This window comes from Fusarium redolens (assembly GCF_020744475.1).
Source record: "Fusarium redolens strain MPI-CAGE-AT-0023 chromosome Unknown BKA55scaffold_13, whole genome shotgun sequence".
In the NCBI taxonomy this organism is placed as follows: Eukaryota; Fungi; Ascomycota; class Sordariomycetes; order Hypocreales; family Nectriaceae; genus Fusarium; species Fusarium redolens.
In genome coordinates, this window is record NW_025763676.1 from 1002311 (window position 1) to 1019864 (window position 17554).

A 17554-nucleotide genomic window follows, 5' to 3' on the forward strand; every position below is an offset into this window, starting at 1 on the left:
GGCGTTTGAAGGGCATGGCCTTTGATTGAGCGAGGATTGGCATGAATCAAATCCTCGGGCCATGTTTGGGCATTTTGACATATCCTTGGGACCTAGTGTACAGAGGGCGCCTCTGTTGATGAGAAGTATTTGCATACATATATACACACATATATCATTTGTAGCGAGAAGATTCCGCATGTTGGAGACGCCATTTTCACGTGAAGGGATCCCTGCAAGCGCATGGAGTGTATGTGCCTCTGTATGCAAAGTGATTGACCCAGCCACTCTTTTTTCAACACGTCCCGGCCATGATTACCGAAGAGGCTAAGGAGGTTAGGCCACCTCGGTAGCTTCATGTAGTGTCGTGCAGAACAAGCGAGTGAGAATAGGGTGCTGATAGTACAGGAAGATATTCATGTTCCTAGATGATATAGAGAGTATTGGAGACTGAGGTCGAGGCGAGGGGACAGCCGAAGAGTGGTAGAGGAAGAATACGGATACTTGTGGCTGAAATATCCAACCAAGAAGCTCCATCCATCGACTGGGTTGCTGTACATAAGAGGAAGCTGGTGGATTCTGAGTGGATGTCAGCACGCAAGCTCGCCAATTTGGGAGCTGGAGCCGCGGTAGCTGAAGCTGCCGAATGGAGGCATCCATTTTACCAGGGGTAAACACTCTTTTGTTTTGAGAGATTTGGTTGGCTCGATTGTTATTATTTACAGCGGGCCGAGGCATTGTGGACTGGGCAGATTAATGTATCGATTGAGTATTCTTAGCCTTGCGCCATGCCGTAACGGTACACGAACTCTACATTTCCCAGCCACCGTCTTTGGAGGTTGCCCCTGTCTTGTTGCAGCTCAGTGCCTGGAGTGAGCTGAGCTTGACTTGGGACTTGGGCAGGCGGTACCTCACTTCCATTTCCTCTCTCTTGCCCATCAATCTCATCTCCCAGTCAAAGCCCACTCTAGCCCGGTTCAGCACGCACAGGTCCCTCCTCCTCCTCCCAGTCCCCCCAGATCGGTCACCTCCATCCTATCCTGTCCTGTCCTGTCTAGGCCTGAGACAAACAAATCAACACCAACCCAACCGCTACGCTCCACTCACGTCCACGTCTCCCCCATCTCACCATCTTCAACTTATCATCATCATCACCATCATCATCCTTCGGCACCGGCGCTTGTAAGTTTATTTTCTTTCATCTCTTTGCCGACTACCCTGGACTGGGATAAGCTGGACTTCACGTCAACAACAGCAGCATCCATCACCTTCCATCATCGGTCATCGTCGACTTGCAACCCTTCCCTCAACCTCTCTGGTCTTGTTGCTCGAGTAAACAAAGCCATTGGCCAGATACCTCACGAGGACCTCAATTGACTCTGACCCACCTCAATCCTTACCTCTCAGTGGTCTCTCACCATCTTGTCAAGTCCTCTCTTCTGTCATCCATTGTCATGTCCAGCTACTGTTGTTGAGCGCGCACATTCCCTCATCCCCATGTCAATAACGATCCGCGATCATTAGACCCCACCTGTTTATCTTGGACATCCTCACTGACGCTTTGATTAAAGTCTCGTTTGCGCGTCTGACCCTTGACTCGATCTGTTGATGACGCCGCCGCGGCCGTGTTGACTTTGACGATAACATCTGACGAGGACGATCACGACGACGACGCCAGGACATAGCGCGCCGTGAACACAAACCAAGGTGGAATAGATCGAAGCCAGCATTCAATCTGGAGCAATTCACGCTGAGTCGGATCAAAATAATATTCTTATCTGGACCTCGAACTAGAACGCGCTTCTTAATCATACCGTTCACCATCACCGCCATATAGCCGAATAATAGCAAGCATGGTTGACTTCAAGAGTGAAACCGTCACCAAGGTGTCGGAAAAGGTCCACGATGCCACTGAGAAGATGGGCGACATGCTTGACCAGGCCGAGGCTGGCAAGATTCCCGGCACAAAGGGCCACCACCCCGTCTCTGCTGTGATCGGTACAGCTTTGACTGGTGGTATGAAGAACGCTGGTACTAAGGGTTATCTGGCGGTACGTTGGACACCCGACCTGCTCAGGATGCCGGAAGCTAGAATGCGCATAAGCTACTTCCCCAAGCTATGATGCTATGGCTCCGCATGATCCCAGAGGAAAACCACATTGATCACGACTAACGACCTGATAGGCTTACATCAAGGAGCTTGAGGACAACCCTCTGCGCACCAAGATGCTCACTGCTGGTACCCTTGCTGGTACACAGGAGCTCGTCGCTTCATGGCTCGCCAAGGACCGCAACAAGCACGGCAACTACTTCACTGCTCGTGTTCCCAAGATGGCCGCTTATGGCGCTCTCATCAGCGCTCCTCTAGGCCATTTCCTCATCTGGGCGCTCCAGAAGGCTTTCAAGGGCCGTACCAGCCTGCGCGCCAAGATTCTGCAGATTCTTGTCAGCAATCTCATTGTAAGTTCTGAACAATATTCCTTGATTGTCGAGTTCGTGCGCGTTTAAAGATGAAGATCAATGGTTTGATGGAACAAGCCTGTACGATCAAGTTGCGAGTTTGACGGTTGAAATACGTCCACATTCGGAGAAAACTTGGGAACGCAACTTGAGCGAGATTTGAAGGACCCAGTTTTGTATCACCAGTCGCTAACACAACCCCTAGATCGCTCCTATCCAGAACAGCGTCTATCTCGTTGCTATGGCCCTCATCGCCGGCGCTCGCACCTACCATCAGGTTCGTGCTACCGTCAAGGTCGGCTTCTGGAAGGTGATGCGGGTCTCGTGGATCACCTCGCCTATCTGCCTGGCTTTTGCCCAGAAGTTCCTCCCTGACCAGCTCTGGGTTCCCTTCTTCAACATCGTGTCCTTCATCATCGGCACCTACATCAACACCATCACCAAGAAGAAGCGTCTCGCAGCTCTCCGCAAGAAGCACTTCGGTGACGACCGCCGATCCAACGCTGGTGATATGCGACCAGGCCGCCCCGATGACTACCCTCCTCCTGGCATGGGTGGCCCCAACCCTCCCTACTAAGCGACTCCATCTCAAGCGCCGATCCGAGCTCAGCCACGCCAAGAAGACAAGTAAAAGACGGCAATAGGAGCGGCCAAAGCATCTAAAGAGGAGGGAAATGTGGTGACGAAGGAGTGAACCAACGATGACTTCTTGGCGATGGGTGGATGATGTTCATGCCCATGCTCGGATGGGTCGTGTCGCTTGACAAGTATATACCCGAGATGAGGGGGTGAGTTGGACTGGTGCCCGTCCTGAACTCAGGCTGTTGAACATGTATCTACAAGAGAATTTTCTGATCAAGGACAAGGGCAGTGTGGAGGGGAAGTGGTAAGATGTGTATGTTTGTATGTGCGAGTTGCTGGTTAATGAAATGAACTAGTATTTTTATCTTTTTTATACACCTTCTATAGTAGAATTACCTGGTTGGCCTGTTAGAGCCTAATTTGAAGATATGTGAATAATGGTTTTGACACGTGAGTGGCCTCGGTCTGAAACCATGAGCGAAAGGCCTTGGGGCCTATCATTCTGGGAGGTTTCTCAATTTTCCCATGTGACATCATTGCTGAATATCTTGATGGTGGCTTCGGATCGCTGTGCTGGAACCATTTGCGAATGCGAAATGTCCCTTGACTGGTGACTCACCACGGCATGCGAGGCGAGTGATGGAAGCTCGATATGTAAGTCTGGTAGCCTGACTGCATGCATAAGGGATCAAAACAAGACAGGCGCCTCATGACTTTGGGGCACGTCCGCTTTGTCTTGTGAAGCCCTGGGTCAGGAGTTCTGCTATGCCACAAGTCGTATCGTCTGTCGCGCTTCGAGACACTCCGTAGACATGGTAACTCAGTGCCTGGGTGTCCTTCAGTCACCTTCATCCGGAGCAGCAGCCTCGGCCATAAACCCAGGACTCCAATACTCCCACTCGCCCTTTGTCTGCTTGTCAACCCACAGCATCCCGCCTGCAACGAGATCGTCTATCACAGTCCGGGCGCGTGCCCTATCCCAGCCCAGGTTATCCCTCAACATGCTGACACTCACATAACCCAGGACTTGCGCCGCCTCAACGACCGAGACTTGGTCATCGTTAAGTTCACGGGGTATGCTCCGCACATACTCCTTTCGACCTACAAGCACGACAGCATATGCGCCACCTAGCGGAGCAAGCGTCTGTACCGCGCGCCGGACATCATCATCAGCGATGGGATCAGCGCCATCCATACGCCCTGCGGCAACTCGCTCTCTCAACTCTGCCAGACCGATAAGACCTCCGTTCTCTCCGCGCGTAGCACTGCAGACCTCAACAATCCTTACGGCGAGCTCGAAGTAGAAGTCGTTGACCGTCTTTCCGAGCAATTGTGCCCATATGGAGCTTCCGTCTGAGCTACTGTTGCTATTACTGCTGGCGAGTGGATCTACACCGATGGCAGCGCACATGCGAGCAAATTGGGCACGAAAAGCGGGATCGGAGCGGATATCGCGAGCGTGGGTGTTTGCGAACTGCTGGAGGAGGGAGCGGAACACGGCGAGCTGGGTTTCGAGAGCTTGGGCGTTATTGGCGCGCAGGGAGGAGCCATGAGATGCGAACTGTGCTGATGTAAGGCGTGAGCGGTCAAAGGCCGCAAGGCCTACGCCTTTGCGTGACATTGTGGAAGTTTGGAATGGGATTGTTGGAGGAGTAAGGTTGGTGTTGATGTTAAGTGGTGGAGGTTCAGGATTACGTCAAATGGCGGGGGTGGGTCTGGATAGATGCGACTGTGAGACAGGTCCCTCAATACCTAGGTATGCATGGCTTGAAGTATGGATATACCGTATCCAAGTCGGAAAACTCTGAATGAGATATCGTATTAGAGAAGCTATAAAACAATTTAGCAGTGGAAGATGAGGGAGAACTCCTTCCTCTCATGCATTTGTCGGGTATTGATTGATTGAGTGAGTGAGCAGTGTGATTTAAGGCATATTGGATATCTTAGGTGCAGGCAGGTAGAGCATATCCGCAAGAGATCAGAACGTCATCAAAATCAGTCCCCCATACAAGTTGGCGTTTTCAACCATCTGTCAACGTAGAGGAAGTGATCAACTCTGGAGCTGTTTGGTGTAAGTTGATTCGATTAAGAGCCCAAAGAGGTGGTGGGTCCACTTTGAAGTATCAACTTTAAAGTCGGTACCTCTACGATGCAATTTCCCAGACTTCATCTCAACTCTCCTTTGTTCTCGCTCACCCTTACATAATATCTCACCAATTAATTACAGCAATTCGAACTTTGGGCCTCTACAATATGTTTATGCACGAGTATCTATCTATCATGTATCTCCTGCAACGGGATCTCTCGGCCTTCGAGACCGAGACCTGTCCCTTCTTGAACCCAAGAGTGGTGTGGTTTGGTATGTATGGCCTGGCATGATATGATACCATTTTGGATCTTCTTTCCAAAACGAACAAGTCTTCAATCGTCTCTCCTTTTGATATCATCCTGGAAGCCTCTGACTTTGGCCTTGATACTGATAAACCTGTTGCACTAGCACCGCCATCGCCATGGCAGTGAACCTGCCCCTGATCGTGAGATAGTCATCACTTCATTAATCCAGAGCAAAAGCTTCACGTCCCTAAGCGCCTTCCATCTTTCTTTCTATGAAGATGTGTCGTCGATCACTGGGTCTGGCACTGAGCTTGGCCATCGCCCATATCGTCCTCGTCGTCCTCCCAGTCACCGCCGAATCGGCCATCACCCGAGTTCTCACCCATCTGCCACCGAGTTAGCTACTGGCTTCAAGCTCAGTCACGAAGAAATATGCTTACCTTCTCGATGTCGGCATCGTCCTCATACTCGACCTCATCAACTTCCTCAGCTTCAACATTCGCAGGGGGAGGAGGCAGCATCTTTTGCAGCGTCTGGTACTCCGATTCGCTCTTCAGCCAGCCATCCTCAGGGAACTCCACCTTGACGATCAGGTAGAGGTCACCCTTGGCCTCGCCACGCTTCATAGGCATACCCTCACCGGGAACCTTGAGGCAGTCGCCTGGTCGCAGGATCTTGCCTTGAGGTCGCTCGATGTGAATGCCACGTCCATCGAGATGCTTAAATACTGTTCGCGAGAAGCCTGACAGGGCCTCTCCAAGAGACACACTCAGTTCAGCAGACAAGTCATGTCCGATGCGAGTGAAGACGTCGTGGGGCTCTTCCACAAGGGTGAATACGATATCGCCAGGCGTTTGGTCTGGGTACTGGTCGGCTTCACCCTCCAGAACAATGCGCTCGCCTTGCATGGAGCCCCTGGGGATATAAATTTCGAGAACCTTCTTCTCTTGTGTTGTTCGCTTGCCCTTGCACTTCTTGCATCGGTCCTTCTCCTTGAAGACCTGGCCGGCACCCTGGCAGTGATCGCAAATAACGGTCTCACGGCGCATCATACCGGGGCCGATCTGACGGAAGGCCTCAACAATACCATTACCCTTGCAGCGCTCGCAGGACGAAGACTTGGCCTTCTCTTTGCCACCAGAGCCCTTGCACTGGCCGCAGAGTACCTGCTTGTTGGCAGCAAACTTAACAGTCTTGCCACGGTAAAGCTCCTCGAGCGTCACCTTGTACTCTTGCTCCTCATCAGGACCACGTCTGGGTCGGCGGGCGCCGCCAGGGCCGCCAGGGCCTCCAGGGCCTCCGGGACCCATGCCGAAGCCAAACATCTGGGAGAGGATATCGTTGAGGTCGACCTCAGGACCGCCGGGACCGCCTCGGGACTTGTCGAAGGCGGCCATGCCGTGAACATCGTAGAGCTCGCGCTTCTGCTCATCGCTGAGAATTTCGTAGGCTTGCGTGACTTCCTTGAACTTGGCTTCGGATTCTTCTCGATGCTCTTCGGCGACCTTGTCCGGGTGATACTTAAGAGCGGCCTGTTTCGAATTTGTAAGAAAGTGCTATACGATCTGTGTAACCGCGATCACATACCTTGCGGTAAGCCTTCTTGATCTGCTCCGGTGTGGCAGTTCTGTCGATCTCAAGAAGTTCTAGCAGCCGAGTTAGCCAGGCAAGCCTTGCTTATCAACCACCACAATTTTGGCGATAACGAGTGGCCGGAATAAATTTGGCTTTTTGTACTTACCATAGAGATCGACCTCCTCGGCGCCTGGAGCGCCCGCGTTGAAAGGGTTCTCATCCATCTTGAAAATCGGAGATGAAGTACTGTAAAATAGGCTACAGTACTTATGCTGTACTGTAATGCAGGATGAAGAATTGGTCCGCTCCGTCGATCAACTCTGTTGGCTGAGTGCAGGAGCAGGGGCCCGTAGAAAATCTTTTGGCGCGGATTTGGAGCGCGGGGTACGTAAGGGAAAGAAGAAAAGAGAAAAGAAACCCAAGTCAGTCAGTATAAATCAACGGAGACTTCCTTGATGATACCTAAGCTGTCGACTCTAGAGGTTTCTGATGTTATGATACAAACAGTCAAATGCACAACAAGAAGCTTAAGCGCAGAGTTCTTATTATACAAGTAATCTCAATGTTTGCACTTGACTTTGCCTGCGCCATGTTCATTGACGCCTAGCATTCCAATTCTGATAGCAAATCCTACTCTGTTTGCTTGCTACAGGTAAATTAGCTCCAACAGAACTAATAGACAGGCCGTTATAGTTTATATTATGTTCAATATTGGATTCGCTGTATCGTTGATTCATCAGACAAACAGTTTTTGGCGTCTCTTGATATCTGCCCCTCCATTGTTAAACCCAGACGCGATTCAAACTTGATAGTCTCATGTCCACTGATAAGAAATTTTGACTCTTATCGCAGGCTACGGCTCCCATACACAAGCCGCAGTGGTGTGGCGCCCATGCACCGCCACAAACTCACAATCTCATGAGACTGGTTTACTCACTCACACTCGTTTAGTAGCTTGTCATGAGAGACACATTTTCAATATGAGGCCCCTGTTAAGCCACTCAACGAGGCTTTCAAGAAACGTTATACAAAATCGCGTTCTACATCACCCAATACCTCTCCTAGTTCGTCGCAACTTTACAAGCTCTGTTGCTCATCAACATGATCAGAATTCTGATATAGCGACGAAGACTTCTCAACGTCCTTCAGAAGAGCTGGATAAACAAGGCAAAAAAGATGATCGATCCATGAGGAAGCCATCAAGACTGGCGGCTCTAAAGAAGCGTAGCCAGAATGTTATCAACAAGGAGACGAAGGTCAAAGGAGGAGAAACAAATCAGCGTTATATCCTTGGGCAACCAGCCGACAAGCCAATCCGTACACGTTTTGCGCCGTCACCTACTGGATATCTGCACCTTGGCTCTCTAAGAACCGCATTGTTCAACAATTTGGTGGCCAAGACTACAGAGGGTGGTGATTTTATTATTCGAATTGAAGATACTGATCAGGTAAGTCTTTGATGTGTAAGTCTTCGGTTCACAATCACCCATGCTAATTATGCAAGAATCGTTTGGTGCCTGATGCTGAAGAACGAATCTTCAAAGATCTCGAATGGGCCGGTCTTGAATGGAGCGAAGGACCTGATAAAGGAGGTCCATACGGCCCCTATCGACAAGTAAGTTCCTCTGGGCTTTGTCACCCTCACCTTGCACTAATGTAAGAATCAGTCAGAACGTTTGGAGACATATAAAGAACACACCCAGACCTTGCTAGAAAATGGTTCTGCATATCGCTGCTTCTGTGATCAAACAGTCCTCGAAGCTCAGAAGCGAGCTCTTCACGAGGCTGGCAAATCTACGGCCTACCCTGGCACATGTCGTACCATCCCGCGCTCTGAGTCTGATGAGCGAGCCTCCAAGGGCGAAGCCCATATCGTTCGGCTTGACTCTGCTCGCTTCGGCACACCAAATTTCAAGGATGCTATCTACGGACCTTTCCAGAAGAAAGAGCCTGAAGAGGACTTTGTTCTTATGAAAAGGGATGGGTATCCTACGTACCATCTTGCCAATGTGGTTGATGATCATCTAATGAAGATTACACATGTCATCCGTGGCGAAGTCGGTATCCTCATGATTTTAAATTCCGAGACATTCACTTACATTTTCATAGGAATGGCTCATCTCAACCCCCAAACATCTGGCCCTCTATGAGGCTTTCGGTTGGGAACCCCCGACCTTTGCTCACCTGGGCCTTCTCGTCAGCAACAACGGATCTAAACTTAGCAAACGCGATAGTAGCGTCGACCTGTCGACTTATATGGACCAGAACGTCTTTCCTATGGCTTTACAAGCGTGGCTTGCCAACCTAGGTGCCTCTTTGAGGAAAGATGCGAAGACACCGAGAACTCTTAGTGATGTTGCCGAGAACGTAAGTTTTCTTTTTTATAAAAGCTGCTGCAGGCTGCCAGTACTCTATGATAAGCGTGCTAACAATGGATCAGTTGACTTACAAGTTCACCCGAGGAGGCATCAAACTCAACCCAACTAAGCTCGACTTCTTCCAGCGCGAGTATCGAAACCTCCTTACCAAAACCCCTACTCCCGAACACACATCTCGCGAGCAGGAACTTATAAGAGATTATCTTGTGACTCCCCTTGTCAACGAAGTTCATGCCATCACTGCCTCCTCCCAGTCCCTTTCTGATGACTACATGCCCATTCAACCCACGGGCACCCCTCTCGACTGGCCCGCCCCTTTAACTCCTGTTCCAGCCATGCTCTCATCAGAATCATCTCAGTCATACACCTCCAAGATAATCTTTCAAGAAACTGTACGATACGCCTCTGTAGCTAACTTGGCCCGTTTGCTGCCGTACTTCTTCTGGCGCCCTCCCCCTGATATCTACCGAGCGGCCATCGTCACCGAGACTCCGCGTCTCGAGTTAGTCGAATTGGTCAACAAGACCGTGCAAGGGAATGACGACTGGGAAACGGCCCTTGACCGCTTATTTGAGAGTATCCCTTCTGACCAGGCTCCCGACCTACATGCTATTCTTCGCCTAATTGCGACTGGTGATTCACAAGCCGTCAGCAAATCGTCCCGCATCCTGTTTGATGTGTTAGGTCAAGATGAGTGGCGATTCCGTGCGAATCTCGTGGCTTCTTTGCTTGGTGAGCTAGAATCTAGTGGGCCAACTCTCCGTCAGGACTGGATGGAGAACAGAGGTCTGTTAGCTCCAGAAGCCGAACGCATTCGGTAGAGATATGAAAAATCGTCTAGTTGATTAGTCGCCTATGTATTGAGGGGGGGGGGGGCTTTTGATAAAATTGGAGATGTGTTGTATGAGTAACTGTAATGTTATGCGCAAATACAATGACTGGCATGGCTGGGGTTGTTACCCCCAACCCCTATTCACGATCAACTAACTTGCTTCACGGTGAACTATCGAATGCGGTGTTGTCATAACGTCATGATTGAGGTTAAATGCGAACCCTTGGGTCTCGCCCTGTTCTTTTCTCTGCCTCCCTCTGTGTGAGTGATTAGATAGGTAGAAATCAAAGACCCCAGACTCCGGCTGCCTGCCCTCTACCTGAAACCCTTAATATGCTGACTATTTTGACATGCTTTGAAAAGTACAAGATTAAGATAATGGTAAAATTCCAAGAACAGAAAAGGGCCTTTTTCTGAAGATTTCTTGGTCAACTCACGAGCCACTGCTTCGTGATAGGAAGTCGTAAATATCCAAAATGCAAATGCGCGCTGTCAGGGTATATGTCTAAAGTTGAAAGATCCAAATCTACGATCATGTTAGCGATGGGCTCAGTACCAGAAAGAGGGGAATATCCACATACCTCCATCTTGCCAGTCTCTGCTCGTTGTTTCCTTGCTTCCTCCTTGACACTATCAATCACCATCTCCAGGTCATCCTGGTCGCCCACTGTAATCATATCCCCATTGGGCATGTCTTCGTCCTTAACCTTAATCTTAAATCGTCGCCTAATATTAAACTTATCGCGAACCTTGTCGGCTAGCGTTTCGTATTTGATATCAGGAGCGATCATGATAAGTTTGACTTCATCGGCGTGGACCTTGACACGGATCTTTGTGATCTCTGGTCGTCGGCTACCACGTTGGCCTGAAACAGAGCCTGGGCCTCGGCGTTGACCGATCATCTCGAAGTCGTTCTCGTTGATGGTGCCATCGTAATCTGATCCGTCTTCCTCTTCAGAATATTGTGGTTGTCTCTGGCGTCGACTGCCGGTAGACCCTCTTGAGTTTCGGTAAGGATCGCCTCCCTGGTACATAGCATAGACATCTTCTGGTGACCCTGTCTCCTCTGGGATCTGCCGGGGTCTCAACTGGAGAGGCTGAGGCTCCCTCTGCATCATTCTACTACTAGCAGCAGATGCTGATCTTGCAGGCATGGGCCGAGAACGGCTATCTGGTGGTGAAGCTGCCTTCTCATACCGGCGGTTCGGCTCGGCCTGCTGGATGTTGAGTTTAGCCAACTGAGGCTTCCCACCGCGAACAGAAGCAGCACGAGATGGGCGCTCGTTCTCGGGTGGAGGTGTTGGCGGAAATACATTTCGGTTGTTCGGAGGTTCTGATTGTTGTCTCCGAGATGAAAGACCAGGCTTGACGAGATTTGTAGCGGCGAAGGAAATGTTGTCGGCGGGCCGGTCATCCTTGACCTCTAGCTTGCCAGCCTAAATGATGTTAGTCAAGAGAATTTCAGCAAAGAAATGTTGAGGACAACTGACATTCTTGATTTCAGAGCCTGCAAATCCCGTGAAGGCATTGGCGCGATCTGAAGCTGCCACAAGTCTGGCCTTGCCAAGATAATCTTTTGTCTTGAGGTTTCGAACTTTAGCTTCATTGGGTCTGTAAACAACTCCGACTGGAATTGAGAAGACAGTATAGCCCTAATCAGGTTAGATGAGAATCCAGAGTAGATGTTATGGGATTCACAAACCTCCGCTTGTTCTCTGATAGCATCATCAATAACATTATGATCTTCCACCACCTTCTCCTTCACAGCATACGAAAAATCCTGCATACCAGCCTCCATCTGTTGCAAGTAGATGTAACAAAGACCTCGGTTGAAAAGCACCTCGCAGGAGTAGAGTTTGAATAGAAGGCCGAGTTGAGCGTAGTCGATCATGGCATTGCCACGGAGGTAAAGGAGTGTGTCGTTGAAGTTGGCGAGGGCTTCTTCGAAGTCGCCGAGGAGGAAATTCGAGACGCCTTGCTGGAAGTAGGCAACGGCGAGGTATTGGTCAAGTCGAATGGCTCGTTGGTAGCTCTCAACCTAGGCAAGCAATTAGCATTGTCAAACTATATCAACTCAGTAAGGGCTTGCATACAGCTTTCTCGTGCTCGCCGAGTGTGGCATGGATCACGCCCATGTTGAAGAGAATCTTGCTAGTGTCGCCAATTTTCCCAAACTCGTTGAGAGCCTCTTCGAATTCATTGTTATCGTAACGGCCCAGGGCTGCCACCCAGGTCTCGATTTCCTGTAGAGAGGAATTGAGTTAGTGGACTGATTTAGAAGGCATGGCAGTCTATAAAGACAAGAGAGGGACTGTACCTGTTTCAACGACATGATTGTCGTTGCAGGGCAAAGTACCGCAGCAGATTCGAATTCAGAGTAATAGGTATATATGTAAGAGCGGGATGATCGGGAATAGAAAACGGTATAGGAGGATATTTGTGGTAAATAGCAGAAATTCGAGAGTCAAGGGAGAGTTGAGGGGCTTAGAATGGGCGCTTAATGTATGAGGGCTGTCCCAACTTATTATTCGGCGGGCAGCACTTGTGACCAGAGGTAAGGAAGGTGCGGTCGAATGGCGGCGGGGGGCCAGGTACGCTAGGCACGGTACGGGGGTACAGGGGTATGCCAAGTACGGGCCTGGCGGACACTGAAGGGGACAGGGGGTTGGCTTTGCAGGGGTTGGCCGGTGTTGGGTCAAGTTGCTTGCTGGAGACTGGAGTGCGAAGGGAGCCTGAAGCAAGCAATTGGCGCACTGGCAGTCTCGATGTCTTGGCGGCCGAGCCAGTGGCGCTACCTCGAGAGAAAGAGGAAAGTCAAGATATGCTAAGTGACGAGACGATGAGGAGATTGGCTTGTTTTGTGATATAGGTAATCAGTGGGAGATTAGGTTGGATCGTATATCGATCCTGTGCTTGGAATGTTCTTTTTATAACTTCAAGAGGTGTTGGTTGCTGAGGTTAGTTGAGAAGTGGTTGAAAAGCCTTGGGTTGAGTGTTGAACATTGGCTCGAGGGCTAAGCGCGTATAGAACAAGCTATTGTATTGTATGTAACACACGATCTCGATACAACAAACAAGAGACAATTGAGATATTGATCGGCGAACTACAAGTTGAGAGGCTGAGTTGTCATTATTATATCCAGCTTGAGAGAATAGGCCAAGAAATCGTTCATGTAAGTGGGATGTTTCTCTCCGGCTCAGCTGCAAACACATGGCATGGAATCAGAACTTTTGCGAAGAACAAAACTGCCAATTTCATGGCCTATTTCTGGATTGCACAAGATATTATTGCGAGCCAAGAGTCAATGGCGTGGTGATGGAAGTGATGAATTGCAGCAGTGCTTGAGATGACATACGGCACAACAACCGATGAGTGGCTGGTGCAACCAGACTCAGCGCCTAGAGACGATGGGAATTGGTCGATGATGGTTGTCACACGGCCTACGGGGGACCTGACTCTCTACAACCACACTCTGCAGTCCCTGCTCACCGGGCCAGGGGGATGTGCAACAAGGGTTCGCACGTTTTTCTCTTCCTCTTGCCTCTGCTACAGCAATGTTTCCGACTGCATCTGAGATCTGAAATGTATTACTTCTCTCAGTGCATGTGCAACGTCTGATCGACCGCTAGCCACATGTAAGAGGTTTACCAACACTCTTACCGGGCCGGGTTTGAGCTGGGAACCTAAAATCCTCATCTTGTTTCTCTTCTCCACTGGCATGATGGATATTGGGGAATTCGAAAAAGAAAAGTTGACTGTTTGACGGTGTAGACTACGACTGAATGCATAACCATCACCTGTGATGTGATGAACTAGATGTGATGTATTCTTCACATAGATGCGAGCTAAACTGTTCTATCCTACCCTTATGAAACTAGCTCTCATGTTAGATCGAACCACTGCATTCAACAGCGTCGTCAGATGCCCCAAAAGAATCGAAAGGTTCTATGCGAACTGTGATGAATGATTTGGGGTTCTGCCAGGGTTTGCTTAGACAACGGGGTCACTTTATGCACCTGCTGCAGCGATTGTCACAGGTGCTGGTCACTCTCAGGCGCATCTTCTCATTGGCCACTACACCAGGGTCTTGGAAGAATGGCCCACCCCTCGGCGCCTACTCCAATTCTTCCCTCTCTCTCATGATGGGAAATCTTCAGTCTAGCTCATAATGCCAACAAGTCACACCCTGGTCGAGCGCTGTGGCTGATGGGATGGGATTATGCGTCCAAGCTGCTGGTGTCGAATGACGTGCGTTCCATCCTCTCGATCAACCCTAATCTGGGTTTAAGCGCCCTGATGTGGGCAGTTTAGAGTGATGGACCCTGCAGTATAGGCCCAAAGGAACGGAACATACAGTAGTCTAACTTACTGGACTCGATCGTTACGATTTGTTCTATTCAGGCTTCGGTCCCGAAGGCACGGGATCGAAAGGAGCTTTACAAGTGGTACCTACCCGCTGAGCCCAAGCTGCCAAGATGCGAGGACCAGTGGATCTACGGTGAGTGAAAACGAGGGTCGTTGTGCTTTTCGTTAGCAAAGAGCCGAGATCCAACCCTAGCGGCCACCAGGGAAAGACTCTCAAGCGATCTTGGCAAACGGAGATTAGGAAGAAACCGGCACCAACAGGAATAACTTTCATGACTTCAACTAAACGACAGATGATGATGTTTGCTCTCGTGATTTTTACAACATCTTCATCTTGCAGAATTCCCAGCCTATCCCTTGCTTCGATTACCGCCAACCCTCGACGCTAATGCGCCCACTCAACACGCATCTGGCTGTTTACGATATAGTACCGAGTATCCATACCGTACCACCAGTACGGACTCTTCATCCAGTCTCTCAAGCCTGACTGTGTTGGGAGTTTTCCTCCTGATGTTCAGACCCCTTCTGGCCTCCTTACCGGGCCAACAACTATATAGATGGACTCCCTTTCTGCAGGAGGCCTTACGACGACTGCGGCAGTGCATGTTGCATTGAACCTTTCGGCATATGGTGATCCGGAGCCCCATGGAGCCAGGCCAGGGGTGCCAGTTGGTTACAGCCCGAGACCCGGGGACGTAGCAGAAAGTTTCTAGACGTCATGACGTTCAGGCACGAGATATTTGAGACAATCTCACACCGGGAAGTATTTGCTGAGCTTAAAATCGACAGTATACATCAGGCACTTTCACGTATATTGAGATATCAACTAGATGCAAAAGTAAATAAAGTTACTTATCTGCTGTGGTCGCCTAACAAGCGAGTCAAAGCCATTGGTTAATCTCAATGAAAGAGCCAGCATTCCTTGAGAAATTTTAATGCCGATAGATTCACAAGTAGTTACCATGAAAATGGTTAAAGATGAATAATCATATATTGGCCTGTCTATCTGTTTGTCTCATACGAGCGGATTCAAATTTCAACGGCAATAGTCGATCATGTACCCATCAAGGTTAGTTAGTATTGTATCTAAGTTCCAGACCCAACTCTGAACAGTTTCTTGTTCCTTCATCTCGCCCTGTTTCTCATCGTACATCAGATCTTGAGTTTATCTACTTATCCTGATGCGAAGGTTTGAGCTAACCCTCAGCCTTGTATTTCCTCCCGTCTCTCTCTCACACACGAACAGGTATCGTCCCTGTCCCTTCGTCTCATCCTTCACTCACCTGAATATTTCTTTCTCTTTGAAGGCATCGAAACAGTCGATCTACTCCGAATCTTGACTTGGCAGCACTAGCCTATCGTGACTGACGTCAAGGTGAATGGCAATGGAACATATGTTACAGCGGTCACTTACACCATTGTCTCGCATAATTCTGTGGCTGATCTCTGGGGTTTCATCTTCATCCCGGCAAGGTCTTACTATCAATGCGTTGCAGTCTTGGATCTCAGATTCGACTTGCCGTCTATGCCTTAGTTTCAAACTTCCATCAGCCGTTTACCAGCTTTTATCACGAGGATATGTAACCGCAGAAAATTGTTCCGAATTCTTTCAAAGTGAACGAGTACGAGAATCAGTATTTCCGTGAGTCTCAGCTAAACACGAAGGGTATTGCCTCTTTAGAATGATATCGAACCATGATCATGGAAAAGACCCATGTTCGATCTTGTCCCCAGGTCAGATATCGCACCACATCTCGCCGCAGCACGGTCGATGCGTTACAGATCTTCCACTTGTCACTCTTCAACCTGACTTGGTTTACAAGGGCTTTGTTTCAAGTCTGCGGAGAAACAGTTGAGTGGACGACAAGCGTTCAACAAAGTGTGTGCATCATGCCATAAATCAGAAATAATCCTCCTCTTGGCACTGTTCAGCGTTAATTTTCAGGCTTGATTGCCGATTTGGATTTGGTAAATGCCTCGTTATCATAGCATTCCCTTCTGAACCTCGTCCTTTCGTTCCTCCCAAAGAGTCTTGCCTGTGCATGAGCACACCGTCTTATCGTTATCCCACATGCCAGCGCTTCGTGCGATAATGCCGACGACGGTGTCCTTATCGTTTTTCAATGGTTCATCCTTCTCTTCCTGCCTTGTCAGAACCATGGCGTGTCCAATAACCTCCCAGATTTGGAAACCATGATCTATGAAGGCTGCACCCCGTCCATCCTCACCAACCTCAATAGTGCCAAGGTCACCTCGAGGCTTCTTGTCATCTCCTGCCCAAACAGGACCTGTTGAGGTCGCACCGTTCTTCAAGTCACCGTATGCGCGGATAGAAGCTTTGTAAGTTCCGGGTGAAACACCGCGGATGGTCAAGTCAACCAATGTCCGTCCTGAACTAACTTGTACCATTCTTGCTAGCCCCCTTACATCTCTGCTAGGCTCTTCGTAGAAGCCATCAACAGGATCTTGAAATGTTTCGAGAATACTCACAGCGGCACCTGTCAGATTTCGAGGTCAGTAATCCATTGTACCAAGTTGTAGAGCCAAGATTTGAGGAGCCGGGTAATCCACTGGCAGTGCGAATGTATCACAAGAGGGTAAGTTACTACTCTGCACATACTGTTTGAGGCCCCCGTTCCACGCAATATGGCATCTCTTCCGGTGGCTTGGATAGCTTCTACAATAGCTGATGGGGGAGCTGGAAGTTCGGCACCGTTAGCTTATACGCGGCTCGGTGAGTTAGCTCGCCTTACCAGTGCCCTTAACAGAAATCAACTGGTCCTTCAAGTTGCCTTCCACATTACTGATACCGCCGAGCTTGTACAGAGAGTCTGAAACCGCCTTGACACATCCGTCACATGACAGCGGAACAGCAAAGAGGGTCTGTTTTCAAGACGTTTCATTAGTTCCTGAATACTGGGAAAAGATCTCAACAACTCTCCTCGTCCCCTTTTCTCAGCCATGACTCATAGCTCAAAATTTTATGCGCACCTCAAACGAGTTATCGGCCGTCATCTTGTTAGATGCTGCGTCGATCCGTTAGTTTCA

The 17554-nt window shown here is 49.5% G+C and overlaps 6 protein-coding genes across 6 annotated transcripts; 2 read left to right on the top strand and 4 right to left on the bottom strand.

Annotated features, from left to right (window-relative positions):
• Positions 1-1832: 1832 nt before the first annotated feature.
• BKA55DRAFT_518576 (uncharacterized protein) lies at positions 1833-3016 on the top strand (the record flags this gene model as incomplete). Its single annotated transcript, XM_046188278.1, has 3 exons — positions 1833-2030; positions 2164-2439; positions 2645-3016. 3 exons carry the CDS (start codon positions 1833-1835, stop codon positions 3014-3016), a joined length of 846 nt encoding a protein of 281 aa, XP_046046532.1.
• An 843-nt stretch (positions 3017-3859) lies between these two features.
• Positions 3860-4642, bottom strand: BKA55DRAFT_518717 (EAP30/Vps36 family-domain-containing protein; the record flags this gene model as incomplete). The annotated part of the gene is made up of 1 exon (XM_046188290.1): positions 3860-4642. The coding sequence occupies one exon, from the start codon at positions 4640-4642 to the stop codon at positions 3860-3862; it is 783 nt and encodes a 260-aa protein (XP_046046533.1).
• A 1003-nt stretch (positions 4643-5645) lies between these two features.
• BKA55DRAFT_518238 (uncharacterized protein) lies at positions 5646-7154 on the bottom strand (the record flags this gene model as incomplete). The annotated part of the gene is made up of 4 exons (XM_046188257.1): positions 5646-5741; positions 5796-6887; positions 6943-7001; positions 7097-7154. 4 exons carry the CDS (start codon positions 7152-7154, stop codon positions 5646-5648), a joined length of 1305 nt encoding a protein of 434 aa, XP_046046534.1.
• Positions 7155-7910: 756 nt separating this feature from the next.
• BKA55DRAFT_693259 (uncharacterized protein) lies at positions 7911-10129 on the top strand (the record flags this gene model as incomplete). The annotated part of the gene is made up of 5 exons (XM_046199888.1): positions 7911-8378; positions 8435-8545; positions 8598-8987; positions 9040-9297; positions 9371-10129. The coding sequence occupies 5 exons, from the start codon at positions 7911-7913 to the stop codon at positions 10127-10129; spliced, it is 1986 nt and encodes a 661-aa protein (XP_046046535.1).
• Positions 10130-10645: 516 nt separating this feature from the next.
• BKA55DRAFT_542319 (uncharacterized protein) lies at positions 10646-12472 on the bottom strand (the record flags this gene model as incomplete). The annotated part of the gene is made up of 6 exons (XM_046190473.1): positions 10646-10666; positions 10722-11576; positions 11631-11792; positions 11843-12178; positions 12234-12383; positions 12458-12472. 6 exons carry the CDS (start codon positions 12470-12472, stop codon positions 10646-10648), a joined length of 1539 nt encoding a protein of 512 aa, XP_046046536.1.
• A 4017-nt stretch (positions 12473-16489) lies between these two features.
• Positions 16490-17521, bottom strand: BKA55DRAFT_518035 (superoxide dismutase; the record flags this gene model as incomplete). The annotated part of the gene is made up of 4 exons (XM_046188234.1): positions 16490-17004; positions 17127-17204; positions 17260-17389; positions 17498-17521. 4 exons carry the CDS (start codon positions 17519-17521, stop codon positions 16490-16492), a joined length of 747 nt encoding a protein of 248 aa, XP_046046537.1.
• Positions 17522-17554: the final 33 nt, after the last annotated feature.